The 20,739-nt window shown below is 37.9% G+C and overlaps 1 protein-coding gene across 1 annotated transcript in view; it reads right to left on the bottom strand.

Moving 5' to 3' along the window:
• The window catches only part of LOC150077612 (terminal uridylyltransferase 4-like), a 753,631-nt gene that overhangs the window by 271,059 nt on the left and 461,833 nt on the right, over positions 1-20,739 (bottom strand). The window contains exon 17 of the mRNA XM_090385959.1: positions 15,900-15,989. Coding sequence (XP_090242085.1) covers positions 15,900-15,989 — 90 coding nt within the window. The remainder of the gene's footprint in view (positions 1-15,899; positions 15,990-20,739) is intronic.

Raw genomic sequence — 20,739 nt, forward strand, 5'->3', positions numbered from 1 at the left:
AATCGTGGATGCTACTAAAAGTTTCATATCTATTAAGAAATATTGTTCAAGGTTTAGGCCTAAATGGTTGTCAAATGAACTAATGAGACTCGTAACAGAGAAGAAAAATGCATGGGATGCATACAAATTAACACGTGACACAGAAGCCTATGATAGCTACAAGTTGATCTGTAACCAAGTTACAAAGGAGGTTAGGCAGGCGGAGGCAGATTACGAGAAATCCTTGGCAAAAGATGCTAAGAAAAACAGCAAGGATTTCTTTACTTATATAAACTCTAAAAGGAAGGGGATGAATCTGATTGGTCCACTTGACATCGATGGTTCGACTGTTGATGATCCTGCTCAGATAGCAAACAAACTGAATGAGTATTTTGCATCTACATTCACACGCGAGGAATTATTAAGGTTTCAAAATGGCAGAAGGTTATCAAATTGTAGCAGGATACTTAATGATTTTGTAATAACTGAGAGCAAGGTGGAAGAGAAATTTTTGAATTTAAATGTAAGAAAAGCACCTGGGGTGGATGGGATCTATCCATTTATATTAAAGGAAGTGGCAAAGCAACTAAGCAAACCGTTAGCCATAATTATGAGAGCATCCTTGGACTCAGGGGAGATTCCCACGGACTGGAGATGTGCAAATGTATCCCCAATTCACAAAGGGGGGGTCGAAGGGTGACACGGGTAATTACAGACCAGTTAGTTTAACTTCTGTTCCGGGTAAAATAATGGAGTCGCTGGTTAAAGATGCATTGCAGGATCATCTAGACAAGACTGCAGCAATAATTCAGACACAGCATGGGTTTGTTAAGGGAAAGTCTTGTCTGACAAATTTGATAGGATATTATGATGTGGTTACAAAGGAATTGGATGCAAAAAAATAATTTTGATATCATATATTTGGATTTCAGGAGAGCTTTTGGAAGACTATTGTATTGAAGTTGGAGCAGAATGGTATTAAGGGTAAGTTGCTACAATGGATAAAAGGATGGTTAAGTGGGAGAAGACAGAGGGTAGTAATCAATGGGTGCTGCTCTTCTTGGACTAATGTTATTAGTGGAGTCCCACAGGGTTCAGTGTTGGGTCAACTGTTGTTTTGTATATTTATCAATGATATTGATGAAGGTATATCAGCCTTAGTGTCGAAGTTTGCAGATGATACAAAGGTTGGCAGGGTTGTTAATGACAGTAATGGCAGTGTGCTACTGCAACAGGAACTAGATAATTTGGGCAGATGGGCTAAGAAGTGGCAACTGAAGTTTAACCTTGACAAATGCGAAGTACTGCATATGGGTAGAAGTAACCCCAGAGAAACGTACCAACTGATTGGTACTACACTTATGGTGGTAGAAAATGAAAAAGACCTGGGAGTAATTGTGCAGGCAGATATGAAGTTTTCTGAGCAATGTAGACAAGCTGCCAGGGCAGGTCATGGGGTTTTGTCAATGATATATAGGAATTTTGCTAGCAGGGAAAAGGAGGTGATTATCCCTTTGTATAAGGCAATGGTCAGGCTACGCCTTGAGTACTGCATACAGGTCTGGAGGCCTCATTTTAAGAAGGATGTAGATTTACTTGAGCGTGTTCAGAGAAGGGCAACAAGATTAGTGAGGGGAATGATGGGATCCTCTTATCAAGAGAGGCTTAAGTTCTGCAAATTGCAGTGGTTGGAGACTAGGCACCTGCGCGGTGATCTGATTGAGGTGTATAAGGCCTTGAATGGGTTCAGCACGCTGAATTCTGATGGGATCCTTCCACTTGTTCAGATTACGAACCTAAGGGGGCATAAATTCAAATTAAGAAAAGACAGATGTAGATTGGATGTGCGGAAATTTGCCTTTAGCCAGCGGGTGGTTATTTGCTGAAACAAACTTCCATCTGTCGTTGTGGAAGTTGATAGGTTGAATAAATTTAAGGAGGAACTGGACAGGCATTTGGAGGGAATGGTGTGTTTTTTTTTTTTTTTTTTTTTGGCTGATGCTGCATAAGCTCATACATTTGCTTTCTTGCATCACATGCCACTACTACTACTACTACTACTACTAAACAATCATCCAATAAATCCACAAAAGTCTGACTAGTGTGTGAGTGACCAACGCACAAGTTCCAGTCAATATCTGGGAAATTAAAATCCCCCATTATAAAATATTCTGATTTACTGGCTCACTCTATTTCTCTGTATAATTGTTCATTGTACTCATTCGAGTCATTAGGCCTACAACACACTCCTACTCTTATTTTTGCTTTTGCAGTGCTTATGTCACACCAAACTGACTCAACAGTGCACTGTTCATCTATATCAACTGGGTGCACTTCTTTTGATTTTATGTTTTTCTTAATTAACAGCATAACACCTCCTCCCTTTCTATCCTTTCTGTACATGTACTCCCCAAATTCCAGTTCTGCATTCCTTATATCTGTGTGACACCACTTCTCTGCTATCCCAGCAATATCTCCCTTTAATGACTTGACCAGCCGACTGGGCTAGCCGGGTGGGTAAAGTGCCTGCCTGGCAACCCAAAGGTTGCGGGTTCGAATCCCGCCTCGGGCTTGGATCAAAGTACTGCAAAATCCTTGGGAGGTGCATTATGGCCACAGAAGCCGATGCGCCAACAACTACAAAAAAAAAAAAAAAAAAAATATTTTGACCAACACTTCAAATTCATCAAATTTATTTACTATACTTCTAGCATTGGTATGCATGCAAGCATGTATACCAATGTTCATCATCAATGTATAACAATGATGATGAACTGCTGTTAATTCAATAACAAACATTATTATGGTCTGAAGATAAATATTTATGTATAGCACCGGTCAGAAATAATCTCCAAAAACTTTCATATTTGACATACATGCAGAAGAACTTTCTTTTCCAGCTACATATTCGGGAGATGCACACAAATTTGAAAATTACTCCCTTTATGATGGAATTGAGTGAAATTCATAGATCTGATCATCATGGAGTAACTTCCCAACATTTGCTATATATGGCAATGAAAATTATGCGAATGTGTACTGTAGAAAATTTGCAAATTGCATTTAAATCAGTAAGATTAACAGCTAACATTACTAGTTCCATATTGGAATCGAAAGAATTTAAAAACAATTCATTAGAATCTAACCTGGCATTTCTAAAATTGATTTCCAATTCAGCACATTATTGGAGTCAACATAAATGAGATGAGTTTGCCATGATTCGTCAATTAAGAAAACCTACAATGTTCTTGACGTTCAGTGCACATGAGCCAACATGGACCATATTACTATGCATGTTATACAAATTCAGATATAAACGAGAAATTACAACTAATGAAGTTATGGATTTACCTTACATGGAAAGAGCTACATTAATAAATGAAGACCCAGTAATGTGTCCATATACTTTAATAAAACTGTTGAGCGTATACTCAGAATTTTAAAATCGCAAACCTATAGTCCTTTTGGGAAATATTATGTGAATTTCTTTAAACGCATTGAATTTCAACATCGAGGAAGTCCACATGCACATATATTATTATTAGCATTAGTAGAGGCATATGATGCAAGAAAGCAAGCTTATGCAGCACCAGCCAAAAAAAAAAAAAAAATTCCAATTTACCCTTCCATTCGTTCGAAATACCTGTCCGGCTGAGCCTTAAATTTATTTAGGTTATCAACTTCCATAACAAGGGATGGAAGTCTGTTCCACCAACCAACTACCTGCTGGTTAAAGGCAAATTTCCGCACATCTCTCCTACATCGGTCTTTCCTCAATTTGAATTTATGCCCTCTCATGTGATTATTCTGAGCAAGAGGAAGAATCCCATCAGCACTGAGCATGCTCAAACTATTCAAGGCTTTATACACCTCTATCAGATCACCTCGACTAGTCTCCAGACACTGTAATTTGCAAAACTTAAGCCGTTCTTCGTAAGAGCAACCCTTTGTTCCATTCACTAATCTTGTTGCCCTTCTCTGTACTCGTTCCAGCAGCTCTACATCCTTCTTGAAATGAGGCCTCCAGACCTGTATACAGTACTCAAGGTGTGGCCTAACCATTGCCTTATACAAGGGAATAATCACCTCCCTATCCCTGCTAGAAAAATTCCTATATATCATTGATAAGACACCATGAGCTACTCTTGCAGTCCGTCTGCACTGCTCAGAGAACTTCATATCTGCCTGCACAATTACCCCCAGGTCTTTTTCATCCTCTACCACTGTCAGTGTAGTACCACAAAGTTGATACGTTGCTCTGGGGTTGCTGTTTCCCATATGTAGTACTTTACATTTGTCAATGGTAAACTTCATTTGCCACCTCTCAGCCCATCTGCTCAACCTTTCCAGATCCTGTTGCAGCAGCATAGCGTCAGTAGTGTCCTTAACAACCCTACCAACCTTTGTATTGTCTATTATGGATGAACAATGCACCCTCTGCACCACTAGAAGAAAAAGGTGGGATGGAAGAAGAAGATAGCTGCATTATGTTCTTTAGAGAAAACTTCAGATTATTCAAATTTACAGCAACATAAACATATTTTTACCTGTTATAAAAATAATAATGCAAATCAACACAAATATCGATTTCAAGCACCTTTTTGGCCAATGTCACAAACTCATATGGTTGGTTGGTTGGTTATTGGAAGTTTAATGGCGCATCAGCAACTAAGGCTATCATGCGCCAAGTCTAGGGTAATAAAATATAAAATACCATATCTAGTTAATATATTATACACAAAAATATGGCATAAACCATTTACAATATGTTAAACATGAGGGCAGTCTAAATAAAACTATGTAGATTAATCAGTTCTAAAAATCTGAATACATCTGACACATTGTCATCGTCGGATAAAATCTGCCTGAGTGTATAAGGCTCAGACAGATGGTTAAAACATGAACGGCGTTCATTATTAAAATATGTACATTCGACTAAAATATGACGGATACTTAAAATTGCTTTACAATGTCTACACACAGGACAATCATCAGCCCTCAGCAAATACGAATGCGTCAGGTGAGAATGCCCTATGCGTAGCACACAAACTCATATATTGATACCAATGGCCACAGATGACAATTGAAGATTAGCTTATTGCAAAAAATATCATAAAATGCATGGATAATCATGTTAATTTCGAAGAATTCCTTAAATAAAATCAATGCCAATCAGAAGAATATCTAAATATTTTGAGGGCTGGTATCAAATGATCACGTGTATTTCTTAAATGCAAGATAGAAGAGAAATTTATGAATAATTACAGTCCTTGGATTTTAGGAGTGCTCAAGTCTCATTCGGATTTACAATTTATCATAGAAGAATATTCATGTGCAGCATATGTAGTTGAATATTTGAATAAAACTAACAGAGGAATAAGCAACCTGCAAAGGAAAATTATCAAGCTAAAAGAAGATATGGATATGGATATAACTGATCTAACACGAGCATTAAGTGTAGATGTATTGAATTCTGTGGAGATGAGTTCATAAGACACAGCTTGGTATTTATTACGATACCTAATGTCTGTGTTTTCAAGAGCGATTGAATACGTGCCAATGGTATGGTCACGTCAGAAATTATGTAAATCAACAGCTGAACTGGATGAACAACAAGTTGATAGCGAGTTGGATATATCGAATAATAGCATTTTTGATAAATATGAAAAATGGGGTGAAACATTAAAAGATATAACTCTTGCACAATTTACTGTTCATTATTGAAAAGGAAATGGGGGATGGGGGATGGGTGAAAAGACAATTTTCTAAAATAATTCAGTATCTGAATTATACGTCTTCAAGAACATATACGCGAAATGGTAACTTTACCATACCATTTATCAATGAGGAGAATGAAATTTTGAATGAAAATAAATATTTTTAATTTTATGAAACCAACAAAGAGATAATTACCTTGAGAAGAAAAGAGTTTGAATCTGATATTTATATTGAAAAGACGCTGGCAATTTGTAGGCAACTTTGTATCGAAATTGATGAGAATGATGAAAATGGACTGGCGGTGGAAAAAAATGAAGAATTTCTTAAATAAAAATAAATTGATGATGATTTCGTTACAGACAAGAAAACTATTAATGAGGAGATGAAAATGGCAATGATGGATAAATTATGATCTGTTGTTTGATGAGTAGTACTAATCAAGAACAATGTGCATTATTACTTAAAGCTATCTATGTCAAATTAATAATCAGACACATGAACCAATGCAAGTATTTCTCACTCGACCTGCTGGCTGTGGAAAGATATTCACTCTTAAATTATTGATGGAAACGTATAATCGCTTTAGTATTGTATCAAATATTCACAATGCATATGTTACTTGTGCCTCCAAGGGCAATGCCGCTGTGACAATTGACGTACAACAGTGCATTTTGCTTTCCATATATGTCTATCAAATAATCTTCAACTTAGTAATGTAATTCTTCAACAATATCGAACTGCATTTAAACTTGTAGGTACTATTATAATCAATGAAGTTAGTATGATTAGTGCAGCACTATTATCAATTATAGACATGCGTTTAAAGCAGATAACTGGTGTTCATGAAATACCATTTGGAGGTAAGAATATATACTTCATTGGAGATTTACGGCAATTGCCTCCAGCCCGTGCTACATCTATATATAAAAGCCTGAAGTACTCATTGTTTGCTCCAGAATTCTGGCATTCACTACAATTTCATGAATTAGTACAAGTTGTTCGACAGTCCGACAGTACATTTTCTAAAATTCTTACAAAAATAGTTATGCCAAATGCCACCCTAATTTAGGGTGGCATGTGGGGATTCCACCAAGAGCGCCAACGTTTTTAATAGTCTTTCCGAGTGCTTATTCTCACTCATCACCACTAGAAGATCTCCAGATTTTAATCTCCGAACCATTTTTGGAGGGCCCGCCTCAGTTTCAAGGCATTTCTGTATTAAGAATGGGGAGAGCTTACTTAAAGGATGCTCAGTCAATGAATGCAGTATCAGAAAAAGAGGAGCAGAGGTTTCTGTTCCTTTTTTTTTTCTGCTGTTTTGCATTACATGAGAGACCTGGATTTTGAGATCTGTAAGTGACTTCTCTGTTTATGGCCATCTTTGTTCCTTTTAGCCCTGGAGAGTGATTTTCTTCTCCCAGGTTACTGACTCCGCCACATGGAGGCAGGAGCAGTGCCACAAGTGACCAAGTAGTTCAGAAAGCTAGTTAGATTAGTATGGATTATATAAATATATATATACAAGGAAAGAAAGGTGAATTTCCTTTCTAGATTCCTACTTCAAAGCTTTTAAGAACGGAATCACTTATGAATATAAGTGAATATAAGTTATGAATATAAAATATAACTTATGAATATAACTAATCTACTGAGAAAGAGCACTCTATGTATCGTACAAAATATCCCAAATATCCCTTGGGCACTATTGCTTGGCACTCAGGACTGCATACAGGTCTGGAGGACTCATTTTAGGGAGGATGTATAGCTGTTGGAAGGAGCACAGAGAAGGGCATTGTGATTAGTGAAAGGAACAATGGTGCTCTTACAAAAAAAGTCTTCAGTTATGCAAATTGCAGAATCTGAGCTCTAGGCACCTGCAAAGTGATCTGACAGGTGTTTAAGGCTTTGAATGGCCTGAGCAAACTCAATGCTGATAGGATTCCTCCTCTTTCTCAGACTATATACATGAGGGGGCAGAAATTCAAATTCAGGAAGGATGGTTGATTGCAGAAACAAACTTCCATCTGTCATTGTGGAAGCGGACAGTTTGAATAAATTCAAGGAAGAACTAGACAAACTATTGCAGGGGATGGATAGGTGAAATGGAATTTTTTTTTTGGCTGATGCTACATGAGCTTGCTTTCTTGTATCATTTGCCATTAATTAATACTAATACCAAGGCTTTCATCATAAAATTCCTCCTGTCATGTCAATTCCAAACACTTTTTAATTCAGCTCTAGCTTACAATTTTTCTTCAATACAATGTTATAGTTGGGTGGCTTCATCATCATCATCATCATCAGCCATTTTCAATCCACTGCAGGATGAAGGCCTCTCCAGCAACTTTCCAGTTCCTTCTGTTTTGAGCACTGGCCATCCATTTACTACTCAGAAACTCATGAATTTCATCTATCCATCTCTGCCTTTGTCTTTCAGGTTTTCTTCTAGCTCCTCTTGGGTACCATTCTGTTATTTTCTTAGTCCATCTGTCATCATGTCTTCGAGCTATGTGTCCTGCCCAAGACCATTTTAGTTCTTTAGTTTTGATAAGAATGTCCTTTACTTGAGTTTGCTGCCTAATCCATGTGTTTCTCTTCTTATCTAACAGTCTGATTCCCAATATAATTCGTTCCATTCTTTGCTGTGTAGTTCTTAGCTTCTCTTCCATTCTTTTGGTGAGTGCCCAAGTTTCACTTCCATAAGTCATGGTGGGGAGTATACACTGGTTCATTATTTTACGTTTCAGACAAACTGGGATATTGCTCTTCAGTATGTGACTATATTTCCTGAATGCTATCCATCCAAAATTTATTCTTCACTTGACTTCCAGCCATTTATCATTATTACAGCTAATAACTCGTCCCAGATAAGTATATGACTCCACCTTTTCGATTACTGCTCCTTCAATCATTATTTCCCTTTCCGTGGCATACTTGTTCATCATTACTTTTGTTTTAGCCATATTGATCTTTAGTCCAAAATCCTTACTAACTGTGCATAACTGATTAAGATTTTCCTCTAATTCTTTGGGATCGTGGCTTATGACCACAATGTCATCTGCAAATCGTAAATGGTTTAGGTACTCTCCATTCACATTGACTCCTTTCTGCGACCAGTTGTTGTTGTTGTTGTATTTGGGTTTTCTGGCACAAGGGCCTCTTCGGTCATATTGTGCCTGTTCGATATTTGCTTATCACTAATTTCTCATGTTATTGTGATCATAGGCTATTATAAAGATTTATCTGTTTCAAATAAGTAAACAGTTCCTCCAAATTTGTATCATTGCCAAGAATCTGCAATAAGGTAATCGGTTCCTTCAAATGGGATAGGGATGTAAAGGTTGATTTTCTGGTAGTTGAAAGTAGGGGACATTCAATGAGAATATGATATATTGTCAACTGAGACTGGCACAACAAACACTGAGGAGGGTTCTCTCCCATAAGCAAATACAGATGAGTTGGATGTGAATGTCCAATGCGGAGCCTTGCTAGAATTACTTCTTGTCGCCTGCTTTTCCTAATACTAGATGTCCACAATTTTGGCTCTTTTTTTATCTGCAGCAGTTTATTATTTATTTGAGCTTTCCAGAGGTCAGACCATTGCTTCCTACATGATGTTTCAATGATGGATTTGTAGTCGGTGTAGGGCACTGTTTGTTGCCTGGAAGTGCTTGAGTCTGGGTGTTTAGCGGCGGCGTCCGCTTGTTCATTACCTGGAATGCCTGCATGACCAGGTATCCAGCAGAAGGTAACCTTCTGGTTGGCTTTTTGACAGTAAAATAACTTGGTCCGTATCTCTTTAAGAATCGGATGTGAGGGCGACATGGTAGTTTGAATGGCAGTGATTGCGCTTAAGGAGTCTGTGTATATCAGGGATTGCTTTATACAGCTGTTGTGTATTCTATCTAGAGCTAGTTTAATAGCAAATAATTCTGCAGTATAGATAGTACATTCCGTAGGAAGAGATACAGCATCTGAAAAGGTAGAAGAAACTGCTGCAGCACCAACGGCTGCATCTGTTTTGGAGCCATCAGTATAGATAGGTACTTTATCTGAATTTTCCAACAAATGAGTTTTATAGAGCTGTTGATAGTTTCTATTTGCCAGAGAGGATTTTCCCCATCTTGAAAAGAAATTGTCGCAGAGAGGTGAGAATTCAGTCCAGGGAGTTTCAGGAGTAGCAAGGTCTTGGAATATGTTGTGAAATTTAAGATCCCAACTGATCGTGAGTTCTTGCAGTTGAATCCCTGCAGGGCGGTTTTCATTAGGCTTATTGTGATATAATTCAGCATATTGAGGATCAAACAGGTATTGCCAGCTAGGGTGGAATGGCATGCTTTTAATTTTTGCTGCATACTTACACAATAAGGATTTTCTCCTGAGATGCAAAGGGGGTTCATTTGCCTCAATATACAGGCTGTGGACCGGAGATGTTCTGAAGGCTCCCACAGCTATCCTAAGAGCACTATGCTGTATGGTGTTCAGACGTAATAGTGAACTTTTCCTAGCGGAGTCATAGACAGGTGATCCATAATCTAATCGTGATCGTATTAAAGCTCTATACAGATGAAGGAGAGAGCTTCTGTCAGCACTCCAGGACTTAGCAGAGACTGCTCTCAGGATGTTCAGTTTTTTTAGACATGTAGTTCGAAGGAAAGCAATATGGGAAGCAAAATTAAGTTTGTTATCTAAATATAACCCCAACAGTCGGAAACTGTTACTGACAGGAATCAGGTTGTTTTTTAAAAATATTTCTGGATCTGGGTGAGGTTTGCGTTTTTTACGAAAATGAATTGCACTAGATTTCTTTTCTGATAGGGAATAGCCATTCCGCAATGCCCATGATTCAATTTTAGCGATGGAAATTTGGAGTTGTCTTTCAATGGTGTTCATGGTTTGGGATTGACAAGAAACAACGAGGTCATCAGCGAACATATACGATTCTACTGTATTAGGTACATCCTGTGTCATGTTTGTAATTCTTATTGAAAATAACGTCGGACTAAGAATGGATCCCTGCTGAGGAACACCCTCCTCTTGTACAAATGATTTAGATAAATTGTTCATGTATCTAACCTGAAATGTTCTGTGGCATAGGAAGTTTTGTATAAAGTGGGGTAAATGACCTCTCAAGCCAAAAGAATGAAGATCTTGAAGTACACCGTATTGCCAGGTGTTATCAAAGGCTTTCTCAATATCAAGATTGATCATGACCAGATGTTGTCCCCTTATGAAGGCATTTCGGATGTTTGCTTCTGCTTTTATCATTACATCTAACGTGGACCGGTTCTTTCGAAACCCGTACTGATTGTTATTTTGCAAGTTGTTAGTTTCCAGGAACCACGTTAGCCGCCTGTGAACCATTTTTTCCAAGACTTTGCCTAAGTAGCTGGTCAGTGAAATCGGCCTGTAATTATGTGGAAAGCTGCGATCCTTTCCTGGCTTTGGAAAGGCTAGTATAATTGAATGACACCATGAGTTTGGGTAAATATTTTCTAGGAATATTCGATTGTAATATTTTAACAATACCCTTTTTGTTCTGTTGTTTAGTTGGCTTATCATGATGTAGTAGATCCCATCTGGACCAGCAGCACTACTGGAAGTTTTATTGAGCGCCCCTAAAAGTTCTGTTAATGTAAATGGCTGGTTGTACGGGTGTGAAACTCTAGTGGAGAAATTGATCTTATGCTGCTCTGATGATTTTTTAATTTTCTGAAAGATTGGGTCGTAGGTGGATACACCTGATATACTGGCAAATGATTCGGCTAAGGCATTTGCAATTTCTGCCGGAGAAGACAACTCCTTTCCTTTCCAGTTTAATATTGAGGCTGGGGACTGGACATATTTGCCATCAATTGTTTGTATTTTCTTCCAGATGAGTCTGATATCTGTGTCCTTGTTTATACTAGAGGAAAAGCTAATCCATGCTTCTCTTTTTGCTTTCCTTCTTATTTGGCGGAACTTAGCTTTCATTCTTTTAAAACTAATTAGGTTACTGGTTGTGGGGAATTTGCGGAACAAATTCCAAGCCCTATTTTTTTCCTGTTTAGCGTATGTACAATCCGAATTCCACCAGTAATTATTGTGTTTGCGTTTCCCAGGCAAGGACTTTGGTATTGTAGAGTTGGTAGCTTGTAATATTTGATTAGTTATATGTTGTGTGACATAATCTATGGGTTGAAGTTGAATTATTTCATCATCTAACTGAACATCTGAAGTATATTCATTCCAGTGTGCCCTACGAAATTTCCATTTGGAGCGACCCGGCAAAGGGGAGTTTACCCGTGTTTGCGGCTTGCAGAGAATTGGTAGATGATCACTATTTAGTGGATTTTCAAGAACAGACCACTCCGTATTAGTACATATGGAGGGAGAGCAGATTGAAAGGTCTATTGCACTCATGGATCCTGTAGAAAAATGTATATAGGTAGGCTCTCCAGTATTCAAAAGGGTAAGTTGGCACACATCGAGAAGATTTTCTATTTGTTTACCTCTTTTGTCGATTGTTGGAGATCCCCACAGCGAGTGATGAGCATTGAAGTCTCCGAGTAAATAGAAAGGAGGTGGTAGCTGGTCTATTAGATTTTCTAGATTTTCTGAGGAGATTGAGGAATTTGGGGGAATATATATAGATGCTATTGTAATAGTCATGCCAATTTCTGCGCGCATTGCCACTACCTCAAAAGGAGTCTGAAGAGCAACAGGCTTAGATGGAATATTATTTCTAACAAGAACTGCCACGCCTCCACGAGCTGGCGAGTCGATACTCCTATCTCTTCTGAACATGGTATAATTTTTAATGGTAGGACACACTTGTGGATTTAAATAGGTTTCTTGTAGGGATATACATGCTGGTTCATAGCGGTTTACGAGATCATGCAGGTCAGCTTTTGCATTACGAAAGCCTCTACAATTTCCACTGAAGAATTCTTTCCATTATGCGTTCTTGTTAGTTGTTTTTGCTTCTGACAGTTTTTTGGTTGTAGCTTGTTTATACCTCTCTATTTTTACTTTGTCTTTCTTAGGAAAGAAAGGACGTGTTGTGTCTATCTCATCAGTTGCGTGGAGTTCTAAAATTCCATCATCTGAATTTTTCTCCTGATCAATATCCATTTCCGTTGAAATCCGTGGATGCACCATTGGGGTTTCAGTAGCTTTTGGTTTCATTGTTGACGCATCGGCTGGAATGGAGATTGGAGTATTGCTGGATTGTTCAGTTGTTTGTTGTGAAGGACACTGTTTGGGAGAAGTGAGTATGGATCGTGCCCAATTCGAGATAGATGTATTAGGAGGAAGTGTAACGTCCGTTTGGATACTTACTGATTGCACCTGTGGCATACGTTCGCATACTTTGGCAGCTGTGGCATACGTTCGCTTTGGCTCCATTTTGATTATTTCTCTTCTCGCCTCTGAATAAGTGACTTTGTTTTCCACTTTATATTTCTGTATTTTTTTTCCTTGCTTCCATAGTTCGCATATTTTAGAGAAAGCTGGATGATTCCCTTTACAATTTGGGCAATTAGGAGTGGTAGCATTGCAATCGGATTGGTTGTGGTCTTTCGATCCGCAATTAGGACATATTGCCTCACCTCTACATGCAGTCTGAGAGTGTCCATATTTTTGGCACTTATAGCACCTGATTGGGTTTGGGATGTAGAGTCGGACACGGCAATGGAGATAGCCTGCTTTGACAGATGTTGGTAAGATGGGAGAGCTAAAAGTGAGGATTATGCTCCTTGTTGGAATGAGAGTACCATCTTTACAGGTCATGATTCTCCTGGCTTGGATGACTCTTTGTTCTCGTAGCTCTTTGACTATTTCCTCCTCTGATACGGTTAATAAGTCCCATTCTGCAATTACTCCCTTGGAGGAATTTAAGGTGGCATGGGGAGTGACTTTTATTGGATGTCCGCCGAAAGTTGTCAGATTTAATAGCTTTGCAGAATGGTGGGATTTCATGGTCTCTACCAGAGACCATGAAATCCCACCACTTTCGGCGGAGATCCCCAGACTGGAGTCGCCTTACTGATTTTGGTGAACCTGCGAACCCACTTTCGGCGGAGATCCCCAGACTGGAGTCGCCTTACTGATTTTGGTGAACCTGCGACAGCCTCTAAGCATTTTTGCACAAGGAATGGGGACAATTTACTCAAAGGCTGGTCTGATGTAGAGTGCAGTATGAGAAATGCTGGTATCTCCTCTTGAGGATTTGTTTTCAACCTCTTGGGTTGGGAGAAGTCATCATCGGTGTGTTTAGTCGCTAGTTTTGAGCTCGGAGGCTCTAAAGGTGGAAACGTATTGTTATCCATCTTTGCTCCTTTCAGCCCCGGAGAGAGTGGATTTCTTCTCCCAGGTTACCGGCCCCGCCACAGGGAGGCAGGAGCAGTGCCGCTAGAGTGACCAAGCGGTATAAGAGTTAGTATATTAGTTTAAATGAAAAAAAAGAAAGGTGATTTGCCTTTCTGAAACTTACTTACAGATCGTAAGTCTAAGTTTACTAGTATTTAATGAAAACGTAAGAAAACTTTTTTAACTGAACAAAAACTGCAGCTTCAAGAAAAACGCTCTAGAAATCACTGAGAATCGCTTGATCACTATAACGCTTGGCACCCGGGGCCCTGCGACCAGTCTAATCTTCTGAAAGCTTCCTCAAGGGCAGCAGTAAACAGCTTCGGAGATATTGTGTCTCCTTGTCGAACTCCTTTCTCGATTTTAAATTGGCTACTGTCTTTGTCTAGTCTAATAAAGGATGTAGCACTCTCATATATTTTTTTCAAAATCATAATATATGGAGTATCTATGCCTTGTCTTTTCAGTGACCGAAACATTGCCTTATGCTGTATGGAGTCAAATGCCTTTTCATAATCCACAAATGCCAGGCATAATGGTATTTTATATTCATTTGCTTTCTCCATTAGCTGTGATATTACGTGAAGGTGATCCATAGTTCAGAATCCTGTCCTAAAGCCAACTTGCTCTTTCGATTGATTCTCATCAAGTATTCTTTCTAATCTGTTAGTAATGACCCTTGTGAACAACTTGTAGATATGGGATAACAAGCTAATTGGTCTATAATTTCCAATTTCTGATTTATCTCCTTTCTTATGCAGAAAAACTATGATTGCATTATTCCACTGCTTAGGCATCACACCTTTTCTAATGCACTTTGTAAAGAGACTTGCCAGTTTTTGTGTTATGTCTCTTCCTCCCAATTTTAACAACTCTACAGTAACTTCATCTTCCCCCGGGGCTTTCCGATTCTTCATTTTCTTCAATGCATGTTCTACCTCATCAGGAAGAATATCGGGTATGTCGTATGTGTTGCTACTTTGCAATCCATGTTCCCCACTGCTGGTATCATTCCCTCGCTCCTTGTATAATTCTCTATAGTAGTCTTCTGTTATTTGAATTATGCCTTCTCTGCTGTTTATAAGTACACCATCGCTATTCTTCATATTGGGTGGCTTATATGAACTATATTCAATAAGTTTCTAGAATTTTACTATAAAAAAGTTTATTGAGTGAACAGTTAGGCTTACTACCCTAATCACACATACATGCATGCACACTCTACATTTTAAAATTGTGTTTTTTTAGCACATGTAGGAACTGCAAATTTTAATCTAAAGAAAAAAGGAAATTAGACACACAAACACACGCACACACTCTCTACATTTTAAAATTGTGTTTTTTTTAGCACATGTAGGAATTGCAAATTTGAATCTAAGGAAAATGATTATTCAGCAATGATGACATGACATACAAATGTAATAGATGTTCTGAAAAATATTTCAAAAATCAGTTTCAGAAATGTTTTGAGCAGGGAAAGAAGATTTGTAAAGGGTCTCCTTTGAACAACATTAATTTCTTTGATGTATACCAGGAGTGGCCTACTTAATTTGTGATGCGATCTACTTTTTTCCTTCAAAATGTACTGCGATCTATCATCTCAAAAATTACATTGCATAAGGTGCACAAATCGAGGGATGACTGTATATTTAAAATTCGTTGTGATCGACCGAAATTAAATCCGCGATCGACTTGTTGGCCACCCCTGATGTATACCATTTCAGGTAAGTTTATTATAAATTAATTCAATTCTTTATGATTGCACTTGTAATCAATTAGTTGTAGATATGTAAGAATTATACAAATTGTACAAATTATATGCTTTTTCTGATACTGAGTAAAGTAATATTTACCTTGGCAAAGTACTTCATAGTATACCCCAAGATCTGTACTCTTTGGTCTATTGAACAGTATGCTTTGAGCATTCTAGTGTTATACTGAGCCTGAAAGTACACAGAAAAATTTTAGATGTTATCTAGTAATTATATAACTGGAAAACTATAGTAACTTCCACTTATATTCTAGAACAGAGGTCACCAATTAACAGTAGTTTTGTTTTTGTGGTCAGAAAAAGTGAAATTCATCACAGTCCAGATTCCCTTTTGGCATAAGATTAACTTATTACAGAGTGCAAAGAAAGGTGTGCTGAGTACAATGTATAATTGTTTATTAAAAAGTCACTTTTCAAATTAAAGGAACTTAGAAATTATTTACCACTTGGCGGCATCTGCTATATAAAAAGTCTGCCATTATGATTTGGCCATCCCAGTTGTCTTATGGGAATTGAATGCAATAGTTCAGGGCTTGAAATGGAAAATTATACTAAATAAACAGAAGTCAAGATAACAGAACAGAAAAGCAGTTGATGTGCATACACATTACTCACCATGAATTGGAATGTATTCTGATGCATGCCTATTAGTTTCCAGCCTAATTGTGGTTATTTGCATTTTATATACTGAAGTTTAATGCATCAAAAAAAACCTTCACATATTAGTTTAGTGAATGTTCAAAGAGGATAATATTTAATTGAATTGATGTTACTGTAATATAATCAGAGTTTTTTTTAATTTTTTTATGAAATATTATATTTTGCTTGTTTTGATAGTTTTATAGATACATTTTGTTGTAGTTTTGCTAATGTTATCCATTGATTCTTTTAATTCGATGGGATACTCAAGTAACCACAAACTGCATATTATCAGCAAAGTATGAAAAATTTTCACAAATGATAAATAGCTAATGTTATGATAAATAGATAATGTTATGACAAGCCAATATACAAGAAAATGACTACAATTGGAAAAATAACCCACTAAGAACAAAAGTTTAAGTAAAGTGGTGTATCTTTCAACAGGAAACCTCACAACAGTCAACAACATAAATGACAGTAATACAGATGTCAGATTTTAAGTTCAGGTAGCAACCTGTATTAAAAAGAACTAACTACAGAAAAGCTCCACATTATTAGATATACAAACTAGAATGGCAGCAAGTAAGTCACTTCTCTTAAATTTAAAATATATCTGCAGCATGAAATGAAAAATACATATATAATAAATATAGTAAAAATAAAGATAAATATAACACGAACAAATGTTGCATTTGTGAATTTGCTGTATTTAACCTTTTTTTTGATTGGCTCTGTTTTTCCTTCTCTTTAGAAGCAACCTGGTTCTGGGTTTACAATATGGTTAGCATATTTTCGCAATGGGATGCTTATGTTTACCATCCAAGTATGGTAAAGAATTTGCAGATAATGGAATCACTGGGTGGCAGTGATCATAGTGCATCGATGTGGGATTTACCTAAAGGCCTTGAATGGGTTGAGCACGCTTGAATTCTGATGGGATCTTTCCACTTGTTCAGATTACAAACCTAAGGCGGCATAAATTCAAATTAATAAAAGACAGATGTAGAATAGATGTGCAGAAATTTGCCTTTAGCAAGCGGGTGGTTAATTGATGGAACAAGCTTCCATCTGTCGTTGTGGAAGTTGATAGGTTGAATAAATTTAAGGAGGAACTGGACAGGCATTTGGAGGGAATGGCGTGATTTTTTTTTTTTTTTTTTTGGCTGATGCTGCATAAGCTCATACACATGCTTTCTTGCATCACATGCCACTACTATACTACTACTACTACATAAGTAGAATTTTGTTTTCATAAAGGTGAGTAAATGGGGTTAAACAGTTCTAAATTGTTTTCAATGGAAACAACTGCTGATATTACCAACTGCAAATGCTAAATGCGAAGCATTCAGGAGGCAGAAAAGACAAAAACTTACAACAAGTATAAACTAGTCAGCAATGAAATCACTGCAGACATTAGGCAAGCTAAGGCAGATTATAAGAAATCTTTGGCTAAGAATGCAGAGAAAAGTAGCAAAAAAGGCTTTGCTATTGTTAACACTAGAAAAAAGGAATAAATCACTTTGTTGACTTCTGTTTAGAAGTCAAGCTTACAGGTCTGTAACAAAAAATGGAGCCAATGGTTATTGAAGTAAAGCAGGATTGTCTTGACAGGAATGCAGTTGCACATCAACCACAGAATGGAATTGTTAAGGGGAGATGTCTGGTCAATGTGATTAGCTACTGTGATGCAATAATAAAGGAACTACATGAAAAAAATAGTTTTGACAACACCTAATTAGATTTCAGTAAAGCTTTTGAATATGTTCCATATGAAAGACTGCTGTATAAATTGAAGCAGTGTGGCATTAGGGAAAACTTCTACTGTGTATAAAGGAATGGTTGGTTGGTTATTGGGAGTTTAATGGCGCATCAGCATCTAAGGCTATTGTGTGCCAAGTCTAATACAAAGGAATGGCTGAATGGCAGAAGACAAGGTGGTTATTACTGGGCCTGCTCTTCTTAGACTAAAGTTATTACTCCAAGGATTGAGGGAGTCCCTTGGGGTTCAGTGATGGTGGCCTGAATATTAAAGTTGTCTAGTTTGGTTTGGGTAAAATGTTGTGCAGATGATTTCATTTGGTACATTTTGTCTGGAATGTCACAGCACATATGCAGCAATAATCGGCAAATACACATTCATCCCAGAAACCTTGGTGGTGTTTTTCTATTAACTTAATGGAATTGCTTCCCCTGCTCATCACTCACTATGCCAAAATTTTCATGAAATAAGTCTAAACGTGAGTGCAAGAAATGGGGTTTAAGTGACATATGATGTCCTATTTCTTTACATGCATTGGGCAGCAGTTTCTGAAAACCAGCTTTGTATGTGGGAGATTTGTGGTTACCAAAAGTCCCTAGTAGATTTTCTAATGGAATATACTGTACATTCCTCATTCCTGGCTCAGTACTTCTTTGAGGCAAGTCACATATGGTGTAATGGTCTGAGATAGGATGGCTGTCCCATGCAAAACAATATTTTGTAATCTCTGCTTTTATGCCATTTAACATAAGACTTTGCATTCATTGCAGATATTTCTCTCATGAGCAATTTAATGCCTTAATGTTATATCTCCTTTAAACAAACAGAATGGGCAAAGGTTGTTGTTGTTGAGTTTAATGACACATAGGCTGCTAGGGCCATATTGTGTCTTTCTAATGGTGAATATAAAATAATAACTATATTTTATGATATATTCCTATACGATCTAGGAAAGTAAATAATTCTGTTTTATTACGATCATCTCCAAGAATCTGCAATAAATTTATTGATGACTGTGTATTAGCAATTGATTTAAAGGATGTACATTGGGGAGCATTGTCATTCATTAATAGATACAGGTGAGTGAGTGAGATGCATATGCCCAATTCTTAGCCTTCCTAAAATGGCTTCTTCTCGTCTATTGTCCCGGAAGCTGGAGAGCCACAGCTTTGGTTCTGGTTTTATTTTGTACAGTTTGTTTCCTGGATAACCTCTCCAGATTAGTGATCAGCTATTATAACATGTTTTATGGATAATATGTATATAATTGATATATGGAGTTTGAAAAGTCTGCAAAAGAGTAGTATCTGAATGTTTGGCTACAAGATCTGCTCTTTCACTTCCTGATATTCCACAATGTCCTGGAATCCAGCAGAATGACACAGTTTGGTTTGACTCATTACAAGCAAGTAATTTAGAATGTATTTGTTTCATCACAGGATGAGATGTGTTCATATTACTACTTACAAAGGGTACTAGGAAAGTTTTGCAATATGACGCAACAATGAATCACAGGAAGCTGCTTGTTGCTGCATGTTGAGACATGTTCATACGTGCATAGTAGCCGCCGCGCCAAGTCGATGGGCTCAGTTATTCATTAGTAGTGAGAGTGTAAAGTGCTTGCGATGGCATCGTGGTCACGAAATGAGATAAGGACAGTTTTGCGGTATCATTTCGTGCGTGGTTTAACCATAGACCAGTGCTTAGAAGAAATGACTCTTGCACTAGATGATGATTGTCCACATCGTACAACGATATTCAGGTGGTATAGAGAATTCCAAAGGGGAAATTTCACTCTGGAGGATTCTGAGAGGCCGGGAAGGCCACGAACGTCAGTTACGGAGGAAAACGTTACTGCTGTGAGGAAAATGCTTGACGAAAACAGGCGAGTGACCTACCAACAGATAGAGGATACTTTGGGCCTAAATGCACCAGCAATTCGTTCGATTCTGCAAGATCATTTTCACGTGAAGAAACTTTGTTCTCTCTGGGTGTCGCATCAACTGACTGAAGAGCAGATGACACGACGTGTGACTTGGTGCCGGGAGATGTTAAAAAAGTTTGATAAGGGACAATCTCGGTATGCGAACAACATCGTGACAGGTGACGAGACTTGGCTGTACTATTACGATCTGCCGACCAAGGCTCAAAACAAAGTTTGGGTCTTTGATGATGACGACACACCCGTAATTGTCAGAAAATCCCGATCTGTAAAGAAGAAAATGATAGCTGTATTTTTCAAATCGAGTGGAATTGTGGAACGTGTCGTTTTGGACACGCAGAAGACAGTCACAGCTAAGTGGTATACTGAACAATGCCTGCCTAAAGTCATTGGATCTATGAAGAACCTGCGGCCAAAGTCAAGAATGGACACCTGGTACCTCCATCACGAAAATGCTCCAGCTCACCGCGCCAAAGCCCGCACCGAATATTTGACCACGACAGGACTGAAACTTCTCGAGCACCCTCCCTACAGTCCAGACCTTGCTCCCTGCGACTTTGCACTGTTCCCGCATGTGAA

The sequence above is a fragment of the Mastigoproctus giganteus genome, chromosome 12 (assembly GCF_048544385.1).
Source record: "Mastigoproctus giganteus isolate SK-2022 chromosome 12, ASM4854438v1, whole genome shotgun sequence".
NCBI classification, from domain to species: Eukaryota; Metazoa; Arthropoda; class Arachnida; order Uropygi; family Thelyphonidae; genus Mastigoproctus; species Mastigoproctus giganteus.